The 17,908-nt window shown below is 34.7% G+C and overlaps 3 protein-coding genes across 11 annotated transcripts; 2 read left to right on the top strand and 1 right to left on the bottom strand.

The window, feature by feature from the left end:
• Positions 1–2,815: 2,815 nt before the first annotated feature.
• Positions 2,816–6,494, top strand: LOC142520697 (LRR receptor-like serine/threonine-protein kinase FEI 1). 5 transcript variants are annotated; one of them, XM_075623798.1, is made up of 13 exons: positions 2,817–3,078; positions 3,210–3,345; positions 3,466–3,537; positions 3,627–3,698; positions 3,804–3,875; positions 3,967–4,038; positions 4,142–4,213; positions 4,405–4,511; positions 4,611–4,784; positions 4,871–5,203; positions 5,308–5,562; positions 5,754–5,887; positions 6,018–6,492. In XM_075623798.1, exons 1-13 carry the CDS (start codon positions 2,991–2,993, stop codon positions 6,240–6,242), a joined length of 1,812 nt encoding a protein of 603 aa, XP_075479913.1. In that variant the 5' UTR covers positions 2,817–2,990; the 3' UTR covers positions 6,243–6,492. The 5 variants fall into 5 exon arrangements, with proteins under 5 accessions (XP_075479909.1, XP_075479913.1, XP_075479908.1 ...); XM_075623797.1 differs by having other exon boundaries at positions 2,820–3,078; positions 5,305–5,562; positions 6,018–6,491; XM_075623794.1 differs by having other exon boundaries at positions 2,816–3,078; positions 3,210–3,537; positions 6,018–6,494.
• Positions 6,495–6,631: 137 nt separating this feature from the next.
• LOC142520698 (uncharacterized) lies at positions 6,632–9,046 on the bottom strand. 4 transcript variants are annotated; one of them, XM_075623801.1, is made up of 4 exons: positions 8,368–9,042; positions 7,664–8,055; positions 7,186–7,587; positions 6,632–6,916 (listed from the first exon to the last, which is right to left on the bottom strand). In XM_075623801.1, exons 1-3 carry the CDS (start codon positions 8,480–8,482, stop codon positions 7,234–7,236), a joined length of 861 nt encoding a protein of 286 aa, XP_075479916.1. In that variant the 5' UTR covers positions 8,483–9,042; the 3' UTR covers positions 6,632–6,916; positions 7,186–7,233. The 4 variants fall into 4 exon arrangements, with proteins under 4 accessions (XP_075479916.1, XP_075479915.1, XP_075479917.1 ...); XM_075623800.1 differs by having other exon boundaries at positions 7,224–7,587; XM_075623802.1 differs by lacking the exon at positions 6,632–6,916 and having other exon boundaries at positions 6,971–7,587; positions 8,386–9,046.
• Positions 9,047–13,012: 3,966 nt separating this feature from the next.
• LOC142521036 (protein COP1 SUPPRESSOR 2) lies at positions 13,013–17,706 on the top strand. Of its 2 annotated transcripts, none has more exons than XM_075624220.1 (6): positions 13,013–13,257; positions 13,651–13,888; positions 14,775–14,898; positions 16,210–16,283; positions 16,792–16,949; positions 17,289–17,706. In XM_075624220.1, the coding sequence occupies exons 1-6, from the start codon at positions 13,233–13,235 to the stop codon at positions 17,450–17,452; spliced, it is 783 nt and encodes a 260-aa protein (XP_075480335.1). In that variant the 5' UTR covers positions 13,013–13,232; the 3' UTR covers positions 17,453–17,706. The 2 variants fall into 2 exon arrangements, with proteins under 2 accessions (XP_075480335.1, XP_075480334.1); XM_075624219.1 differs by having other exon boundaries at positions 13,015–13,257; positions 13,646–13,888.
• Positions 17,707–17,908: the final 202 nt, after the last annotated feature.

Below are 17,908 nucleotides of genomic sequence, written 5' to 3'. Positions count from 1 at the left end.
TTGAATATCACCCACAATATATTTAAACTGAATAATCAACCCTATAATTCACATTAATCTTTCACGCTGCACGTATCAGCGGCGTTGCAAGGCATAGAGAAGAAAACCCAAGAATCTTCCATCTCAAGGTCTCGAGAGATTTCAAAAAAAAAAAAAAATCGGGATATCACATCCCTACCCGACGGGATCCCGAATGTCCGGGTCCCTACACTTGTCGGGTACGGGATCGGGGGAAAAAAAGATTCCCAATTTTTATCGGGACGGGGATTGTCTATGATAATTACGGGACGGGTCTCTACCCGATCCCACCCCTAAAACCAACATCTTTTATGCAGCAAGGTCTGTAAATCCGCCTTACTTAACATATTTTGAAAGCTCTTTATTTAATTAATTTTATGTAAGAAGATTTTAATCATGTTTGTAGATACCAAATTTGAATATAAAAAATATTGAAGTAATTATTTTTAAAATGATAAATTATTATATTTTAGATAACCAATATATTGATGTAAATATATAATAATGAACCGATTAAACTGAACTACTACTTTAAAAATTACTCAAGTAAAAAAAAAAAAAAGCTCATAATCAAGTTGAAATAACCAATAAAGTGGAAAAGTACTTATATGATCCTTTTGTGAAATTGAGCTCAAGTTTCAATGTTTTGGAGTGGTGGAAAGGGAATACAAAGACATTTCCAGGCTGTTCAAAGATCTTCAATGATGTTTTTTCAAACTACTAAAAAGAATTATAAAATTTGTATAAGTATCATAAATAAATAAACTACAAAAAATGAATTAAAGAGCATATTATTAAGGAATGGTCTGTGGGCTCGGTCTTGTCAGAATTTCCACGGGCTTGGCCGCTTTGATATGTTCTTGAGCTCGGTCTTTTTTTGAAGAGAATACGAGCTCTGACTTTTAAGAACTCTGGTCCATAACGATGCATAACCCTTAACGAGTTAAGCCAATTTCAGTGATGTGCTCGGATCCCCAACAATTTTAGGAGACATCAATAATACATATATATGTGTGTGTATATATAAACACACACTAATACACACTTCGTTTTGTTCCGATATACTATTTTCATCTCAATAATAAACATTTATATTTGATTTTGTTTCCGATTTCGATGTATATATTTTTTAAATTGAGTCTTTTTTTTAAATGTATCAAATGATGAATGGATTTTTGGTTTATATTAGGAAGGGAAAAAATTTATTATAGGATACAAAACTATTCCCTAAAAAACCAACATGGCACGAACTTTTCATATTTCATTGATTATTCTATCATTATATTATATGGTTATCTTATAATATCTAAAATGTAATAATTTTAAAAATAATTACTTAGACATTTTTTATATTCAAATTTGATATCTACAAACATAATTATAATTTTCTCACATAAAATAACTTGTTATATCAAATAAAATATTAGAAAATTTCTTCTGTGTAACTTCTTCCGAATATATTTCTAAAGGTAAAATTTCAAAATTATTCCCCAAAGACCGAACGCAACCATTTGCGCGCGTGAGTTGTTTTTATTAAAACTATTTCTTCCATTCAAAATTTTGCTTGGCTGGGGAACTGCAGCTTGGATTTTATTTTGTAATAATAATAATAATAAATCTCACGCGCCATCATTTCGAATGCCAGACACACTCTCATCCATTGGTTTTTTTACATGGATCTTACCATAGAGAGGCAGTGTAGTTCACGTAGAATCTAGCGCGACTGTTTATTAAATTCCACTCAACTGAACGACAACGGCTATGTATGTCTCATGGCTCAAATATCAATAAAAATTTAAAAAATGTACAGAAAATTGGAGGCTTTTGCTTGATATTTGGTTTGTATTTTGGGGGATAACTTTTCGTGTATTTTATTTTTAATTTAATTTCGACCGATTATTTAATTAAGAAAATATTTTCTTTGTGCGTATTTGATATACACATAAAAAGATCATTTTCTTAATTAAATAGTTGATCAATGTTATTTTACAAATTTTCTCTAATTTTTTTTTAAAAAATTTTGTACATATTTTAGTAAAATTAATATTTTTAAGATATATCCTATAAAAAAGGCTTTGAAATTATCAAAATATGAACACATAAGTATGTCATAATATTGGCCATGACAATTTATTTAAGTATGAAAATATCAAATTTAAGATGAAAAGAATAATTATAATGAATTTTTTCTTTAATTGAGAAAAATTTATAACGCTTAAAAATTATATAAAAAAGAGAATTATTAGTATCTCAAAATCTTGAACCCAAAAATCAACACCAAAGAAAGCCATAACGATGTTTGAATAATTAGATGTGTACACGAATCAAGTCGAATATTAGTAAACATTTAAGATTCAAATGAAGTATATTATAGTTCGAGCTCGATTCGAAACTCGAAAATTTTAAATTTTTTTGTTCGAGTTCGGCTCGAAATATTCGAACATATCCGCAAGCCATTAAAACTATTTCCCAAATATAAAAGTTCGAGAATGATGGTTCGAAAGCTCGAAAAGTCCGAAAGACTCGAAATATACATATATTATATTATATTAATAAAATATTGAAGTTCGTGAGCTACTCGTGAACTATCAAACTAAATAATTTTGGTTCGAAAAAAGTTCGAACTTGTTCGAGTGTAGCTCAATAGATTCAAATACAAAACTCAAAAACTTGTAAATATGTTCGATTTGTTTACCGTGTTTGATTCTTCAACTTAAGATCTTATATAGACTTGTGCCTAATCATTATAGATTTTTACTAGTAAACGCAGTGTAATTATACCTTTGCCCACTTCCAAAAACCTATCATTATTTTTGCTTTTTATCATTCTTCATTTCTTTGTCGCATTTCTTCTCCATTTAAAATTAAAATTTGAAAGATAAAAAAACTGGAGTAAAATTGCTCAGAACATAGTTCAGACCTTGTCTTGAGGTGCGCAGATTCACAGGAAACTCACATTTTGAATCTGAGAAATGAAAGTGTGTTCTTTCGTTTTGCTCTTCTCAGCTGCTTTGGCAGCAACCCTTTTGCGTGAATGCTCTTTAGCTCTCTCTCCAGATGGTATGGTACTTCTTTTTATTACCTTTTTTGAAGGAAAAATCGAATCTTTGGTGCAGTTTCTCTTTAAAATGGGTAAATCTTTGTGGGTTTTTCCCATTTAAATTCTTTTTTTTCTTTTTTGTTTTTCTTAGGGATTGCATTGTTGGAAGTGAAGAACAGTTTGAATGACAGCAAGAATTTTCTGAGAAACTGGAACGATTCTGATGATTCTCCTTGTAAATGGATTGGTATTTCTTGTGGCACTCAAGATTCAAGAGTAATATCAATGTGTGTGGCTCTTTTATCAGTGTTCAAGCCTTGTTCTTTTTATTTTCTTTCCTTTTTTGTTCTTTTGTCCTATGGGGGGTTGTTCCAATCTTGCTTAAAGTTTCATGGTATTACTTGTAGAAACTTGCCGTATATGCAGTTTGAGGGTATTATATCTCCTACCATTGGTAAACTCAATCGATTACAGAGATTGTAAGTCCCATAATTATTATTATATGTTTTTATTCAAAGGTTGGTGCTATGCTTATTTTGATTATATTTTCATTAATTCATTAACATAGGGCACTTCACCAGAATAGTCTTCATGGTTTCATTCCCTATGAAATTGCAAATTGTTCCGAACTCAGAGCTCTGTAAGTGGAAAAGCGTCCCCTTTGTCATTTTCTTAGTTATGTTTTGTATATTTTTCCATGTGTTTTTTTTTACCCATTTTCTTAAAATTAAAACTGTTAATGTAGGTATCTTCGGGCTAACTATTTTCAAGGAGGCATACCCTCAAATATTGGAAACCTTTCTATGTTGACTATATTGTAAGAACTTTGTATCGTTTCATCTGTTAATCACAAGCCCTGTTGTTTGATTAAAGTGTTCGAGTGATCGATATTAATTATCGTTATACAGGGATTTGTCTAGCAATACACTTAGAGGTGCCATACCCTCTTCGTTAGGACGATTAACCAGATTGAAATATCTGTAAGTTGACTGGCACTGCTTTCATCATTTCCGTGCTTTGATTTTTTAGGCAAATTTGTTTAAGGTAAAGCTATGAATTTTTGACACTAATTAATTTCTTCAGGAACTTGTCTACAAACTTCTTGTCAGGTGAAATCCCCGAAGTTGGAGTGCTAAGCAAGTTTGGAAACTCGTCGTAAGTCCCTTTTTACCGTAAGTTGAAAATGAAATATTATTCCAAATTATTATCGGATCATCAAATTCATGAACAAACAGATTGTTTTCTTATGTTCGTAGGTTTTCACCAACAAGAACTTTCTTATTTTGTCATCCTTAGGTAAAGTTGAAGATTTTGACACTGATCTGCATATCTATGCTCGTGCACAGGTTTACTGGTAACTTAGATCTCTGTGGCCGACAAGCGGGCAAGCCATGCCGAACCTCGCTAGGATTCCCTGCTGTATTGCCTCATGCTGCCAGCGATGAAGCAGTAGGTATTAACATCATCATTAGACAATAAGATTGCAACCTAGTTATTGATTTTAAACTGAAGTTCTAAAGTTCCCATTTTGAGAATACGCTTCTCTATCCAGTGCCTGAGGGACGATCCTCCCACTTCGTCAAAGGAGCTGTGATTGGTGCAATATCTGCGTTAGGGCTTGCGTTTATTTTGCTTTCTGGCTTTCTCTGGATTTGGTTGCTGTCAAAGAAAGAAAGGGCCATTAAGAGATATACCGAAGTGAAGAAGCAAGTCTACAAAGAACCAAGTAAAAAAGATTCCTATAAAAATCTTGCAAAATTTTTAATCTTCTAGTTGGTCTTTCATGGTTTGTTTTTCTTTTTATTTTTCTAGGTGCCAAGCTTATCACTTTCCATGGTGATCTTCCATACCCTTCTTGCGAGCTAGTAGAAAAAATTGAATCCCTTAACGAAGAGGATATTGTTGGTGCTGGAGGATTTGGGACTGTCTATAGAATGGTTATGAACGATTGTGGAACATTTGCTGTCAAGAAAGTTGATCGTACACGAGAAGGTTCAGATCAAGTTTTCGAGAGGGAGCTGGAAATCTTAGGTAGCGTCAAGCATATTAATCTAGTCAACCTCAGAGGTTACTGTAGGCTTCCCACGGCAAAGCTCCTGATCTATGACTATTTATCCATGGGTAGCTTAGACGATTTCTTGCATGGTATGCTTTCGACTTTTCTCCTCGAACCACTAAATTTAAGTCAAATAGTTGCTTGTAAGAAAGATTCTATGCTATTCATTGACTTTTTGCGTGGCTTTTAGAAGAATATTGGGTAGAGAACCGATCCTTGAATTGGGCTGCTCGATTAAGGATCGCCACAGGTTCTGCGAGAGGATTAGCTTACCTACATCATGATTGCTGCCCTAAAATAGTTCATCGTGATATAAAGTCTAGCAATATACTACTCGACGAGAACCTTGAGCCTCATGTTTCGGACTTCGGTCTTGCCAAACTGTTGGTTGATGAGGATGCTCATGTCACAACTGTTGTTGCAGGAACATTTGGTTACCTGGCTCCAGGTTTGTTCTACGTGTTTAATGCACTAATATTTCTGAGTTTCATGACTAATGATCATTGATTGCTCTACAAAGGTTTTTCTTAAAAGAAATGGTGTTATGGTGCTATGTTTGCTTGAAGAAAATTCAGAACCCTTCCCGAAATCCTCATCAATAACAAAACTTACCATGTTCTTTATTTAAACCTGGAACAGAATATCTGCAGAGTGGAAGAGCCACAGAGAAGTCGGATGTCTACAGCTTTGGCGTCTTACTGCTAGAACTCATAACCGGAAAACGCCCCACTGATCCGACCTTTGTCAGGCGTGGATTAAATGTTGTTGGTTGGGTATGTCAAGTCAAACTTTCTTCAATCTTGTTACCAGCAAATGTATAAAATTAGAAGCAGCAAAATCAGATTGTTAATGACTGTATTGTGGTAGAAAAGCTTAATCATTTCACATTAAAATGATGTACAGATGAACACCCTTTTGAGAGAGAATCGATTGGAGGACATGTTGGATAAAAGGTGCGCTGATGCAGATGTAGAGACAGTAGAGGCAATCGTAGATATAGCAGCAGAATGCACTGATGCTAATCCAGATGACCGCCCCTCGATGCAACAAGTACTGCAGTTTTTGGAGCAAGAGGTCATGTCACCTTGTATGAGTGAATTTGTGGAGTCTCCATCCGATAAATCTTGATTGATTGCTAATTATCAGTTAACGTATCGTTTTAGAAGCATGCTAAACCAATGATTTTTTTTCCTAATACCCATTGTCTCGTGGGTATTATGATTATGATTCTCATGTTCATCGGACTGAGTTGTATTCGTACATTCAAGTTGAATGTGCATTTTCTCCTTGGTACTCACGTTGCCTTGTAGATTATTTTGTTTTGTATTGTATCTAATGTTTGGATGGAAGAAAACCAGTTTTGATCATTCAAGGAATTAAGATGATGTACTGTTGGCACTGATTTGAAATGAAATCAGATCATTTCTTAAAAATTTTCCAAGAAATGAAATAGAACATCATCCTTTGAAATCACAATCAAAACCGTTCAAACATGGATAACAACAGTGTACTTTAAATCACTGTCAAACAATATTTTTGAATTTATTTCCAAAAGAAAATGAAAGATCAAAATCAACCTTCTGTAAAGTTATTGTATGATTAAATATAAACAGTTTCACAACTTAATTTATTTCCAAAAGAAAATGAAAGAAACTGAATTTTTCTTGGACGTTTTCTAGATTTTGATAGGAATTGGAATTGAAACATTTGCAAATTGGAGTTGACGTCTCTGAGCAGTATGGTTTCCGCTCCAAACTGGAAGCATTGGTTCTGAACTGTCGATTTCGAAATCGTGGTCATTCCTACACGTAACAAAGATATGTATCAAAGAAATCAAGGAATAAAGAGGCCACATCAACATAAATCGTTCTAGCATTCAATTGCACGACGACATAATCCAAAGGCGTTTATAAAGATTGTCACTAAACCATATAGAAAACTAGTCAAAATCACAACACAACAAAAGAACACGATGAAAGGAGCCATTTCTAACATAGGACAGGAACACAACTTTCTGAGTCCTAAAGATGGGATATTATTCTTACTTTGTATGCTGTAATGAATATGCTACACGTGAAAACAGATGACAGAGAGGTCCCGGAAGTGCACCTTATGGAGCTCAGTACCAGAAACTAAAGCCATGTTCCTCAGCTGGAAACAAAAGGTAATTGGAATTTGCAGGTGACAGGCAGTACTCGCTTGGAGAAAACTCTGATCCATCAAGCTCAAAAGCATGTGAAGAATCACCAGATTCCGTGAGAGGTGAATTGATCATATTCGAGAAATATGGACTAATGGTATCAGTTACATTACTTCTGGCCGAGCTATGGTTCTTGTTCTTATCACTAACTACTGACACATTGGATTCTTGGTGTCTTTCCAGCAGAATTCCAGAAAACTCTTCAGCATCACAAATTTTTGAGTTTTGCTTCTCATTACATACAACAAACTTGTTATCTTTAAGGTGTAGAACCTATAAGAAAAAACAAACATCAGAAAACATGTCATATGATATAAGAACGTAAAACTTGAGAGTAAATAATCACCACCTCCATATTTAGTTTCTCGTTGACAATGAGAAGATTATCATAGTCAGTTTTCAGGCTATCATAGCTTGCAAGTAACATCTCATAATCTGTTTCCAGCTGCTTTGTCTTGCAACGTGCTCGACGGTTCTGAAACCATACTGCAATCTGTCGAGGCTGCACGCCGAGCTCTTTTGCTAGCTGGATCTTTCTTTCCGGTTCGAGTTTATTATCTACTTCAAAACTCCTCTCAAGAAACTGAATTTGATCGATTGAGAGGCGACTCCTTTTTTCTGTTTCGTTAAAATACTCATCAAAAACTTCGTCTACGATCTCTTCTTGGTCACATGAGTAAAGATATGAGTTTCTTGATTTGTTCACCCCAACAGCTCCAAAACTAACCATGGTACCGGATCCTGGCCACAAAGCAGACTCGAAATAGATCAGACAATGATACTAGAGTTGACTGAAGCTAACAAACCATTCCCGACATAGCTTCAAACAAAAAATCGAGAAATATTACAGTCGTTTTCGGTAGGCTATTACAGAAGCAAAATGGTTCTTTTTTTTAAAAAAATAAAAATGGTTAGTCGTTGAGAATTGCAAACACCGTGAGTATTGGATCGAAGAACACCTTCAACAAAAATGAAGATGCTAAAAAAATAGAGAAAATAAGTCAACGCGAGTTAATTCAATAAAGGAGACAAAAAAACAAAGAAATCAATTACCGGAAGACGAGTTTGCACGTGATTTAGCGAGGATAGGATCGAGAGGCCGATCGCTACAAGGCCTCTTGCGTTTCTGCGTCTGCTTCTTTGCATCACTGGTGATCCAATCCGCCATGGCCGATTAAATTGACTTCAAGCAGTATAACGATAATGAGATTTCCAAGAACCGGCACGAAAACAACTACTTTTTTCTACTTTATATTTTTCCCTTGAATCTCTACAACAAACCCTTTTCCCGCTGTGGATTTCGAGAAATGGGAATCAAATTTTATGACGAAAGAAGCTGGTGATGATGATCTCTGTGATATGGGAAGTGTGCGAACAACGGCTGCTCGTAACATCCTCCATCTTTCTACACTTTATTCAGCAAAAATTCAAGCAAAAGTACACTTTTTCTTCCGAAATTTTTGTAGATGTCCAGAATTTCAAATTCTGAACAAGGAAAATCCACCGGCGGTTTTGAAGGAGAATATCTAGTAAGGTATCATAATTCTCCACTTTTTTCTGGGTGGAAAAGAATGAAGATTTCACGTTTTTTATCAAAAAGAGAAGATCGAATTCGCGTTTCCTGTTGATATTGTAACTTTTTTTTGACAAAATTCCAAAGAGCTACCGGCGCGAGAGATGAGATGGTGCTCAAGAAGAAGAAGACAAAAGACGCATATAATAGCAAGAAAGTGTGTGGCTGATGATATCTGACGTTAGCTTTACCAGACTTAATAAATCTTTTATGATACGGTCTCACGAATCTTTATCTGTGAAACGGATGAATCCCACCGATATTCATAATAAAAAATAATATTGTTAGCATAAAAACAAATACTTTTACATGAATGACCCAAATAAAAGATCTGTTCCACAAAATACGACATGTGAGACAGTCTCACACAATCAACTATAAAATAATTAAAAATACTATTTTTTTTGAAACGATTTCATATATCTACGAGTTAAGGGACAACAAAATAATGACACCTAATTAGGACACCCACATTGGTTGGTTAATGGGTGTTAATAACACCCATTAATTTTCGTCCACAAATGTGGGCGCAAGAATTAATAATCTTGGCTGACATGGCAGCCAAGAAATTCATCATAATGAACGGCGTTATTTCGAAATTTGCGACGGTTTTTTGTAAACCATCGCAACTTTGCGACGGTTTTTCGTAAACCGTCGCAAAGTGAAAAGCGTCTGTTTTTTTAAAAAAAAGGTCGCTATTTGCGACGGTTTTTTAACACTCGTCGCTATGTGCGACGGTTTTTGAAACCGTCGCTAATTATCACCAACGGCTATTTTCAAACGGCAAAATTATGCACCAACGGCTATATTCGATTATCGTAATTCGTTTTCTTTGTATTTTGTGTTTTTTTTAAAGAGATTGTGTTGAATAATATTTTAAATAAAAGATTCCAACTTTTTTTTCATTTCTTAATAATATTTTAATGAATATTGGAATTAAATTATTTTTAAAATAATAATACTATTTATTTTTAGTAATATTTGTTGTAAAATTTTAAAAATATTAGAAAGATATTGAAATATTAAAAATAAAAAAAAATAAGTAAGTGGACAGTGGGACCCATAAATAATGAAAGTTGAAATTAAATGAATGTGTGTGTGTTAATAATGGGGAAGTGTTAATGTAATGAATATGTGGCTCGTGGACTCCATCATTTTTTATGAGATGGAGAGTTATTAACATGGATTAATTTCGACGGATGCGGATGCCCTTATATGACGAAAGAAAAGTTCAAAAAGTCAAAGTGCATTTATAAATTTTTTGTTTTTGTTTTTTTTTTTGACGAGATAAATTTTTTGTTAATATTAACAAGTTAGTGGCTTTTGCGTGCACCACCATCCCAAACTCATCCATTACACACCTCGCAAAGTATGTATTGACCCATTCAATTTTCACTCGAAAGTGTTTTCTTTTCCTTCTAAATTAATTTCTATACTTTCTAAAAATAAAGAATTAAAAAAAATAATTAATGGTATTAACAAGAGATCCACGATTACTACATCTTTCAAAAAAATAAAAAATAAATAAATAATCCTAGTACTCGATATTTGTCCTAACATTTTAAAGCACGAGTGATCGTTAAAAGTAAGTTCTGATATTTACAAGTTTAAAAGAATTTAGTATAAGATTAAGAGTGAATTTAGTTGTAATTTTGCAATTTAGAATTTTTTAACTGTATAACAACTCAATTATTATGTTTCGATCTGTCGGAATGGTTCGTGACCCGTTTTGGCTTATTTTTATTGTATGGTCCACTTTTACTTTATAGTATTTTCTACTACACGAATACACAAGGACAAATACACAAGGTATAATCGGTCCTTAATATCATTGTTTGGCAAAATGAAAAAATATTACATAAATTGGCCTACTTGTTTGGACATTAATTTGCTTTACCAAACAAGGCATAGTGGCTATGTAAAGATAAAGACAGCTATGTTCAATTTTAAACATAAATAGTAATGGTGGCCATGTTCGTGTTTGCTTACATTATATATCACTCCTTGAAAATGTTGAATTTGATAGCGATGTTTAATATTAGAAATAATTGATTTATTCCAACTATAAATTTAGTCATAAAAACTTATGTAAGATGGTCTCATGGGTCGTATTTTGTGAGACAGATCTCTTATTTCAGTCATCCATGAAAAATTATTACTTTTTATGCTAAGAATATTACTTTTTATTGTGAATATTGATAGGGTTGACCCGTCTCACAGATAAAGATTCATGAGACCGTCTCACAAGAAACATACTCAAATTTAATCCGTCCTAACAACTCACTATAGAAAAGGTCTTTCCCGATTCTTAGCTGCATCCGTTTGGTTTTAGTTCATCTTTCGATTGAAATGAGGCCGAATCCGAATCGGGTATGAGTCGGATTGATTTGTTTTTAGAGAAGATGGTGAAAATTTAGAGACATTTTTTAGGCGTATAAAATTTGTTTGAAAAATACATGAATGAGACAACATGTATTCTTCCACTTTTGGTTGTCATGATTTTATATCACTTTCAGCTTTTTGAGATCTCTTTATGGTCCGTGGATTCCTCTTTATTGTTTCGAATACAAACAACTAGTGTTCGAATTATTGGAGTAGACGGTGTTCGAATAATGTTTAAAAGTTTGATTTCTCTTACCATTATTTTCTCGGACGGGCATGTCATGCATGACTTATCCAACATGCTTTATTTGGTTAACGTGTTTGCAGACTATTATGTTAACTTGAAGTTTACCTAATGCACATCAAATGTTAGCGACTATAAGTTGACACGTCATAAAAAAAAAGTACCGAGTCGGATCTCATGGAAATTGAAATTTCAAATTCACGCCAATACACCACTAAATTCATGCTATTATCCCCGAGCTCTCACAAATATGGGAAACACATTAAAAAATGTTATAATTATAGTTCATGTGAAATAAAAAAGACAAAAAATACCTTTATATTAAAATAAAAGTATTTTAATAATGATTTTTTTAATAAAACCGTCTTACATATTAATTTTATGAAAAAAATATTTGAACAAAACCTACTCATTATTATATATTAAATAAATAGATCAGATCGATTTATGTCACGTCATCGTATATTTAGTGATTAAAACATGGATGTAAAAGCCCAATACAGAAGGCCCAATAGAGCAAGGCCCATCCGAGAGACAAATAAAATTAACTCAAATTTATTTCCTCTGTCCACGATCTCTTCGGGGGGGTCAGTTAAAAAAGTAGGAGTGAGATAGAAAGTATTTAAAAAATAAGGACTCTGACTTTTTTTTTTTAAGAAACAAGGAGTTGACTTCTGATTATTAAATTAGGTGCAATTAAATTCTTTAACTTAATTAATTCTCCCATTCTTTTTTTTCTTTGTCGACACACATCTTTCCCAATCAAAATTTACAAGTCTTTTCCCAAATCAAGATATATCGACCCAAAACCAATTTAGTCGATCATAATGAATCGACCCAACAATCAACAGTGTTGACCATCAATGATCGATCGATTGTTGGTCGACCAAAGAGTGGTCGACCATTGCCAACAACAATGGTCGACCAAAGAGCTTTGGTCGACCAACAATGTCGACCATCAACAATGGTCGACCATTGCTCTGGTCAAAGACCAAAGCTTTGGTCAAAGACCAAAGCTATCAATTGGTCGACCAAAGCTTTTGGTCTTTGATCAAAGCAATGGTCGACCATTGGTCGACCAAACAATGGTTGACCATTGTTTGGTTTTGGTCGACTATTGTTGGATTTTGGGTAGATCCAAGATTAGATAGATGATCGATTTAAGCTTGGTTGACTCACGTCTGAGAAATTTTTTTCTTCAATCAGTCGATCGACCAATGAAAATAAACAATAAATCGAAATAAACGTTAATATTATCAAATTATTATTAGTCATTGCGTCGATTTGTGTTGAGAATTGTAGTCGGAAAGAAAATAAAAAAGAGGTCGACAGAGATGACTTAAGTTGAGTCGACTGATGAAAATGAATTACGTGTTAAAGTAAATATATATATGTAATCAAATTTAATGATGTATTTACACTTAAAATAAAAAGACATTCAAGTAAATTTACTCCTGGATCCTTTTTTTTGAATTATTCAGAATCCATTCCCTTCTCCCTAAATTTCCCCTCTTCGGGGTCTCCTCTTTATTTTATCAGGTACTCTGGCGGCGGCGCATGGCATATGCTACCCGGTGTTGATCGAACAGGAGTCGCTCGATTTGGCAAGGCGGAATACATACGAATCTGGGACGAGAACGGAAATTGATTTTGTGGTATCTTTGCAACTGAAGGATATGAAAGCCAAGAACTTTCGGAAAAGAAGTCTAGAGGTCGAAGATGAAGACCCCGACCATGAAAAAAGGTGCTTTGTTTTTTAGAAAATAGTTTCATATCAGGGTTATTTGGTTGCGATTTGCCCCGAGCTTACGTCTCTAGTACATTGCGCATTTCAAGTTTTGTTGTGTGTTGTATCTCCAATTGATTGGATAGTTGGTTGCTATTTGCCCCGAGCATGTCTTTGCCATGGGTTCCTTAACTTGTCATGTGTCGGCCACGTCTTCCAAGTAATGTAGCTAATACCGCAGAAGGCGTGGACTGCCTCAAAACTACGCCTTTAACAAGCTTAACCCAGGGATTTATTAAATACAGTTTACATTCTTTTGGAAAATGGGCCCAAAATGGAATGGACCTATATTTTGTCTGCTTTATTCATGCCTAGAGTATTGATTGATGGATGGTTGTTCAATTAGATTAGCTTTGGCGCTGGAGGAGGTAAAATACCTGCAGAAGCAAAGGGAGAAGAAATCTGGGATACCCGCACTGCCCATCCCTGCAACGTCTGTGGCTGCAAGTGGTGTGGCTTCCAACAGCAGTGCCGGTGGTTTGGTTCACAAAGTAAATGATAAGAGTGAAGGTGATGGAGAGAAGGATGATTTGGTTTTGCAGGACACCTTTGCTCAGGAAACTGCTGTCATGGAGGAGGACCCCAATATGTATGTATTTTATCCACGTTTACTCTTTGAACTTCTTACTGGGTTTAAGGCATTAAGCGTTTTTATACCATGCGACTGCTTATGATTTCAATTACTTTGCCTTTTATCATGTTCTTTCTGAAGCAACAATAATTTGTTTTGATTTGCAATTTGAATAGTTTGTAACGAGTATGGGACGAAAATCACAAAATAATTGCTTTTTATGAAGAATGGTTTTTGCTCTAGGAGGCAAAGCCATGAAGTTCATTTTTTACACTTAAAGAGGAAAAAAGCTTAATGAGCATGTTCTCTGCATGGATGATAAGAGCAATTGAAGCTGCATATGTGAAGTATTCCCTATGAATTGATTTTTTTATTTTATAAAAATGGATTTGTACAAAGTCACAAACCAATTGGAACCCTTTTTGCCCAAGAAAGTGAGGAAATCCATTTTCTTTTTTCTTCTTATCAAATTTCGACGGAGATACTAGTGAATAATTCAACATGGTAATTAGTTTTCATTGTTTTCAAGGATACATAGGGTGGTGCAGCAGCAGCTATCTTGTATTCTAAAGTGGCAAATATGTTCACTATCTAAGGGTCATGCTATGTGTTTCTGTGCAAGACAGTGAATGTTTTTTTGATTTGAAGTAATTCGGACCAAGTTATAACACATGGCTTGTTCATTAATTATATGAGAATGAAGTTGAAATTTAATACTTTAAATTTGGTGACAAGAATATGTATGGAATATAAAAATATTAACTCTGAAATTGACATTTTACAATTTTCTAAATTTTTTTTTAATCTTTTAATTATTTATAAAACAATCAATCTAGTGTTACTGATGTGTTATCCAGTGTATTTGCTTTTGTTCAATCTTTATTGCTCTGAATCTAATATGCAGGTTGAGATATGTGGAACAAGAATTGGCAAAGAAAAAGGGAAATAATGTTGACTTGGAAAATCCTGCCGAAAATGAAGTTAAGCGTGCAGAGGATGAATTATATGATATCCCGGAGCATCTTAAAGTAAGTGACTTGACAAGTTTGCTTGCCCCATTCTTTTATTTGTTTTAGTATCAGACTGATTGTCTACTCATCTCTCATGCACCAATGAACATTTGTTGCTAACACAAGTTATTGGATCATAACTTGTTGCCTTTGGTTAATTGCAACTTTGTTTTCACTACAAACCCTGTTGTCCTTGGTGGATTATATTTATATGTTCCCGTGGATGTGCTTTTCTCTCTGGATTTTTTCATGTAGTGGTTATCATCAAGATTTCTGCATTATGAAGCATAGAACTCGCTACCCGTATGAATATTCTCTTTTCATGACTCCATCACCAAACCTTATCCTGAAGTGAGTGGAATATTTCTCTTGCTATCCTGTTAATTCCATTTCATTTTACAATAAGACAGTGCAGTCATCTTCTTTGAATATCATTAGTTAGAAATTTTGTTGTTGCATTGTTTGGGATTGTGAATCTTTGCTGATTCATTTTTAAATTTTAAAGAAATTTGTGCCAAAATTGGATAAAATCTCACGTATAACTAAGTTAAAAGGTTGTTTCTCATCAAGCTAGAGAAGGGATGGCTAGGGTAGTGGTGTGTTTGTTGGGCAGAAGCTATTATAAGGGGCTGAACGGTAAAATTCTGAGTCTGTTTGGCACTAGCCTGATTAGTCTAAAAGTTAAAAGCGATTCTAGGATATAGTTGATTCTCTCTCTCTCTATGGTTGATAGACTTGATCGTATACAATGCTAGCAGTCTGATCTAAGGTCGCAAGAAGATGTGATAGAAGAATATCCGAGTTGGTGGGAACCTTAAATGAGTCCAGGTTTCTATTTTCACTTAGGAAAAATTATGTGTGTTATGGGTGCCATAATTTTTTATTCCAATAGAAGTACCCCTAGGAGACCGAATCTGGTCATGTAACTCAATGGCCAATGCCTGTAGGCATCTCAGTTCTTGACTTGTTGACCCGCTGGCAATTTAGCAGTTTGTCTGGCTTATACATTGCATTTTAACCTTTTGCTTCAGCGGGTTTGTTAATTTGAGAAAGTAGTAGCAATATGTTAAGCTACCATTTCTGTCTGCTTCTGGTGTTTACTCTGTTAGGGGGCCCATATTAAAAGTCGACATTGAACTTTAGATTACGTAATTTCAAGCCTGACGAGAAAGCACTGTGCATCTCTTTGTAACTGTACCAGGTTGAAGAAATTTCTTTCCCTACTCATACCCTTGTGAAATAGATACCTCTGTCCTCCTTTTCAATATTTTTGTGTAATCACACGCTGTGGATTATATTCAAACATCATGTGTTCTCAACTTTTCTCAGGTGAAGAGGCGAAATTCGGGAGAAAGCTCTACTCAGTGGACCACGGGAATTGCTGAAATTCAGCTTTCCATTGAGTAAGCTTCTTGATTCGTAGCCAGAGTCGAATTATTTCTCTTCACGTGGATATTCTGAAGAATTTTTTTGGGGATAAATCCTTTACCCCCCCTAGAAAGAGAGAAGCACACGAAAACCCACCGAGGAAGCTTTCCTTGGTTGCCATATATTTCCCATGCTATCGAGCATATCTTCCAATTTTATAAAAGGTGTTGGTTGCACTTTTGCTGTCTTTCTAAACCGAGGCTCTGATTAGGAAGTACCACCAAATGTGTGAAAAATTGACCTTCAATAAACCTTTATTCTAATTGGGAAAAACATTTGGCAGGCAGACTTGGCTGATGAAGGGACTTTACCATCAACCATTGAAAATTTGAAATTTTGTTTTTACAGTGTTTTCCCATTTTAGAAGTGCTTGGGTCCTCAAAAGGAGAGAAACAAATGTTAACCCTCAGCACGCACTCTTCGATCTTCGCTCAATCAGTGGTTGATGTTGGGTGTTTGCTCATACTTGTCACTTCTTTGCAGATACAAATTGAAAAATATCGAGGAAACAGAGGCTGCCAAAAAGCTCTTACAGGAGAAGAGGCTTGCAGGTCGTTCTAAAGTAGAGTCTAGCATCCCCTCAAGTTTCAGTGCTGACTTTTCTCAACGAGGCAAGGACTATGCTGAAAAACTTAGAAAAGGTGAATTTCAAGTTTCCTCACATCACTCATTATGCAGAAGCATGTACAGATTCATCACCCGCAACGTTTACCTGTGTGTTTTCACTATGATTCGGAGCTTCCTTTTCCGTTTGAATACCGTTGTTGACCTTTGTTCAAATATCTAGTATATCGGTTGAGTTTTAATATATTAGCCTTGCTGGCAATCTCTTGGTATCAAAATCTGGTCCCAAAAAGGACAAGTTCATTTCGATGTTGCACCTGATACAATAGCTATGTTTATAGTAACATTAATCAGAAAAGATGGATGCTCAGGGTGTACGAGTCTGTAATAACACCACTACTCAATTCTTTTCTTAGATAATCCGAAGTCGCACAAGTACAAAAGTAAAGATGACGGGGGTGTGGAATCCAAACACCCTGATCCAGCTCCAGATGCTGTGGTTCGAAGACAAGCTGCCACCGATGAGCTCATGCTGGAGCGGTTTCGAAAACGAGAAAGACAGCGTGTATTACGGAGATAGCAAGAATGCTTGATCGCTGATACAGACGACGGGCTAAGATTGCATCCAAGCCCCGGTTTCTACCCATCCGCTTCTCTATCAGTTCTGCCTTTCATTATCGTTAGTTTGTTTACTTCCAGTGATTGTCTCAGAAGTATTTGTTCAGAATTAAATGAGATGAAGACTTTCCCCTTTTCGTTTCCCATGTACGATAGATGTTCATTATAAATTTGCCGTCAACGTGGTTTGCAGGATATTGTGTTAAATTAAGTTTATTAAGTGCATACCGAAAAGCAGCGAATGCGAGTTTTCAGGTAATCAGAATAAATAAATAAATAAAACTAAAGATCTCTACACAAAGAATATTTGTTTTTAAATATATAGTAAAGTCTGTTCAATATATATATATATATATATATATATATATTCCTATCATTCTTATTGTAATGAGAAAACATAACAAGGAAAAGCTTAACA

The sequence above is a fragment of the Primulina tabacum genome, chromosome 12 (genome assembly GCF_025594145.1).
Source record: "Primulina tabacum isolate GXHZ01 chromosome 12, ASM2559414v2, whole genome shotgun sequence".
Taxonomy (NCBI): Eukaryota; Viridiplantae; Streptophyta; class Magnoliopsida; order Lamiales; family Gesneriaceae; genus Primulina; species Primulina tabacum.
This window is presented reverse-complemented; position numbering and strand designations above follow the sequence as displayed.

What these genes read in the sequence shown, in the direction of transcription:
- LOC142520697 (XM_075623793.1), top strand. Translation starts at nt 2,991, where the DNA reads ATGAAAGTGTGTTCTTTCGTTTTGCTCTTCTCAGCTGCTTTGGCAGCA. An exon ending in TTAACCAGATTGAAATATCT is followed by an intron (nt 4,039 to 4,141) that starts GTAAGTTGACTG and finishes TAATTTCTTCAG; the next exon opens with GAACTTGTCTACAAACTTCT. An exon ending in GCAAGTCTACAAAGAACCAA is followed by an intron (nt 4,785 to 4,870) that starts GTAAAAAAGATT and finishes TTATTTTTCTAG; the next exon opens with GTGCCAAGCTTATCACTTTC.
- LOC142520698 (XM_075623801.1), bottom strand. Translation starts at nt 8,482, where the DNA reads ATGGCGGATTGGATCACCAGTGATGCAAAGAAGCAGACGCAGAAACGC. An exon ending in ACGTGCAAACTCGTCTTCCG is followed by an intron (nt 8,056 to 8,367) that starts GTAATTGATTTC and finishes CTTTGTGGCCAG; the next exon opens with GATCCGGTACCATGGTTAGT. An exon ending in ACGAGAAACTAAATATGGAG is followed by an intron (nt 7,588 to 7,663) that starts GTGGTGATTATT and finishes TTTTTCTTATAG; the next exon opens with GTTCTACACCTTAAAGATAA.
- LOC142521036 (XM_075624219.1), top strand. Translation starts at nt 13,190, where the DNA reads ATGAAAGCCAAGAACTTTCGGAAAAGAAGTCTAGAGGTCGAAGATGAA. An exon ending in GAAATTCAGCTTTCCATTGA is followed by an intron (nt 16,284 to 16,791) that starts GTAAGCTTCTTG and finishes ACTTCTTTGCAG; the next exon opens with ATACAAATTGAAAAATATCG. An exon ending in TGCTGAAAAACTTAGAAAAG is followed by an intron (nt 16,950 to 17,288) that starts GTGAATTTCAAG and finishes TTCTTTTCTTAG; the next exon opens with ATAATCCGAAGTCGCACAAG.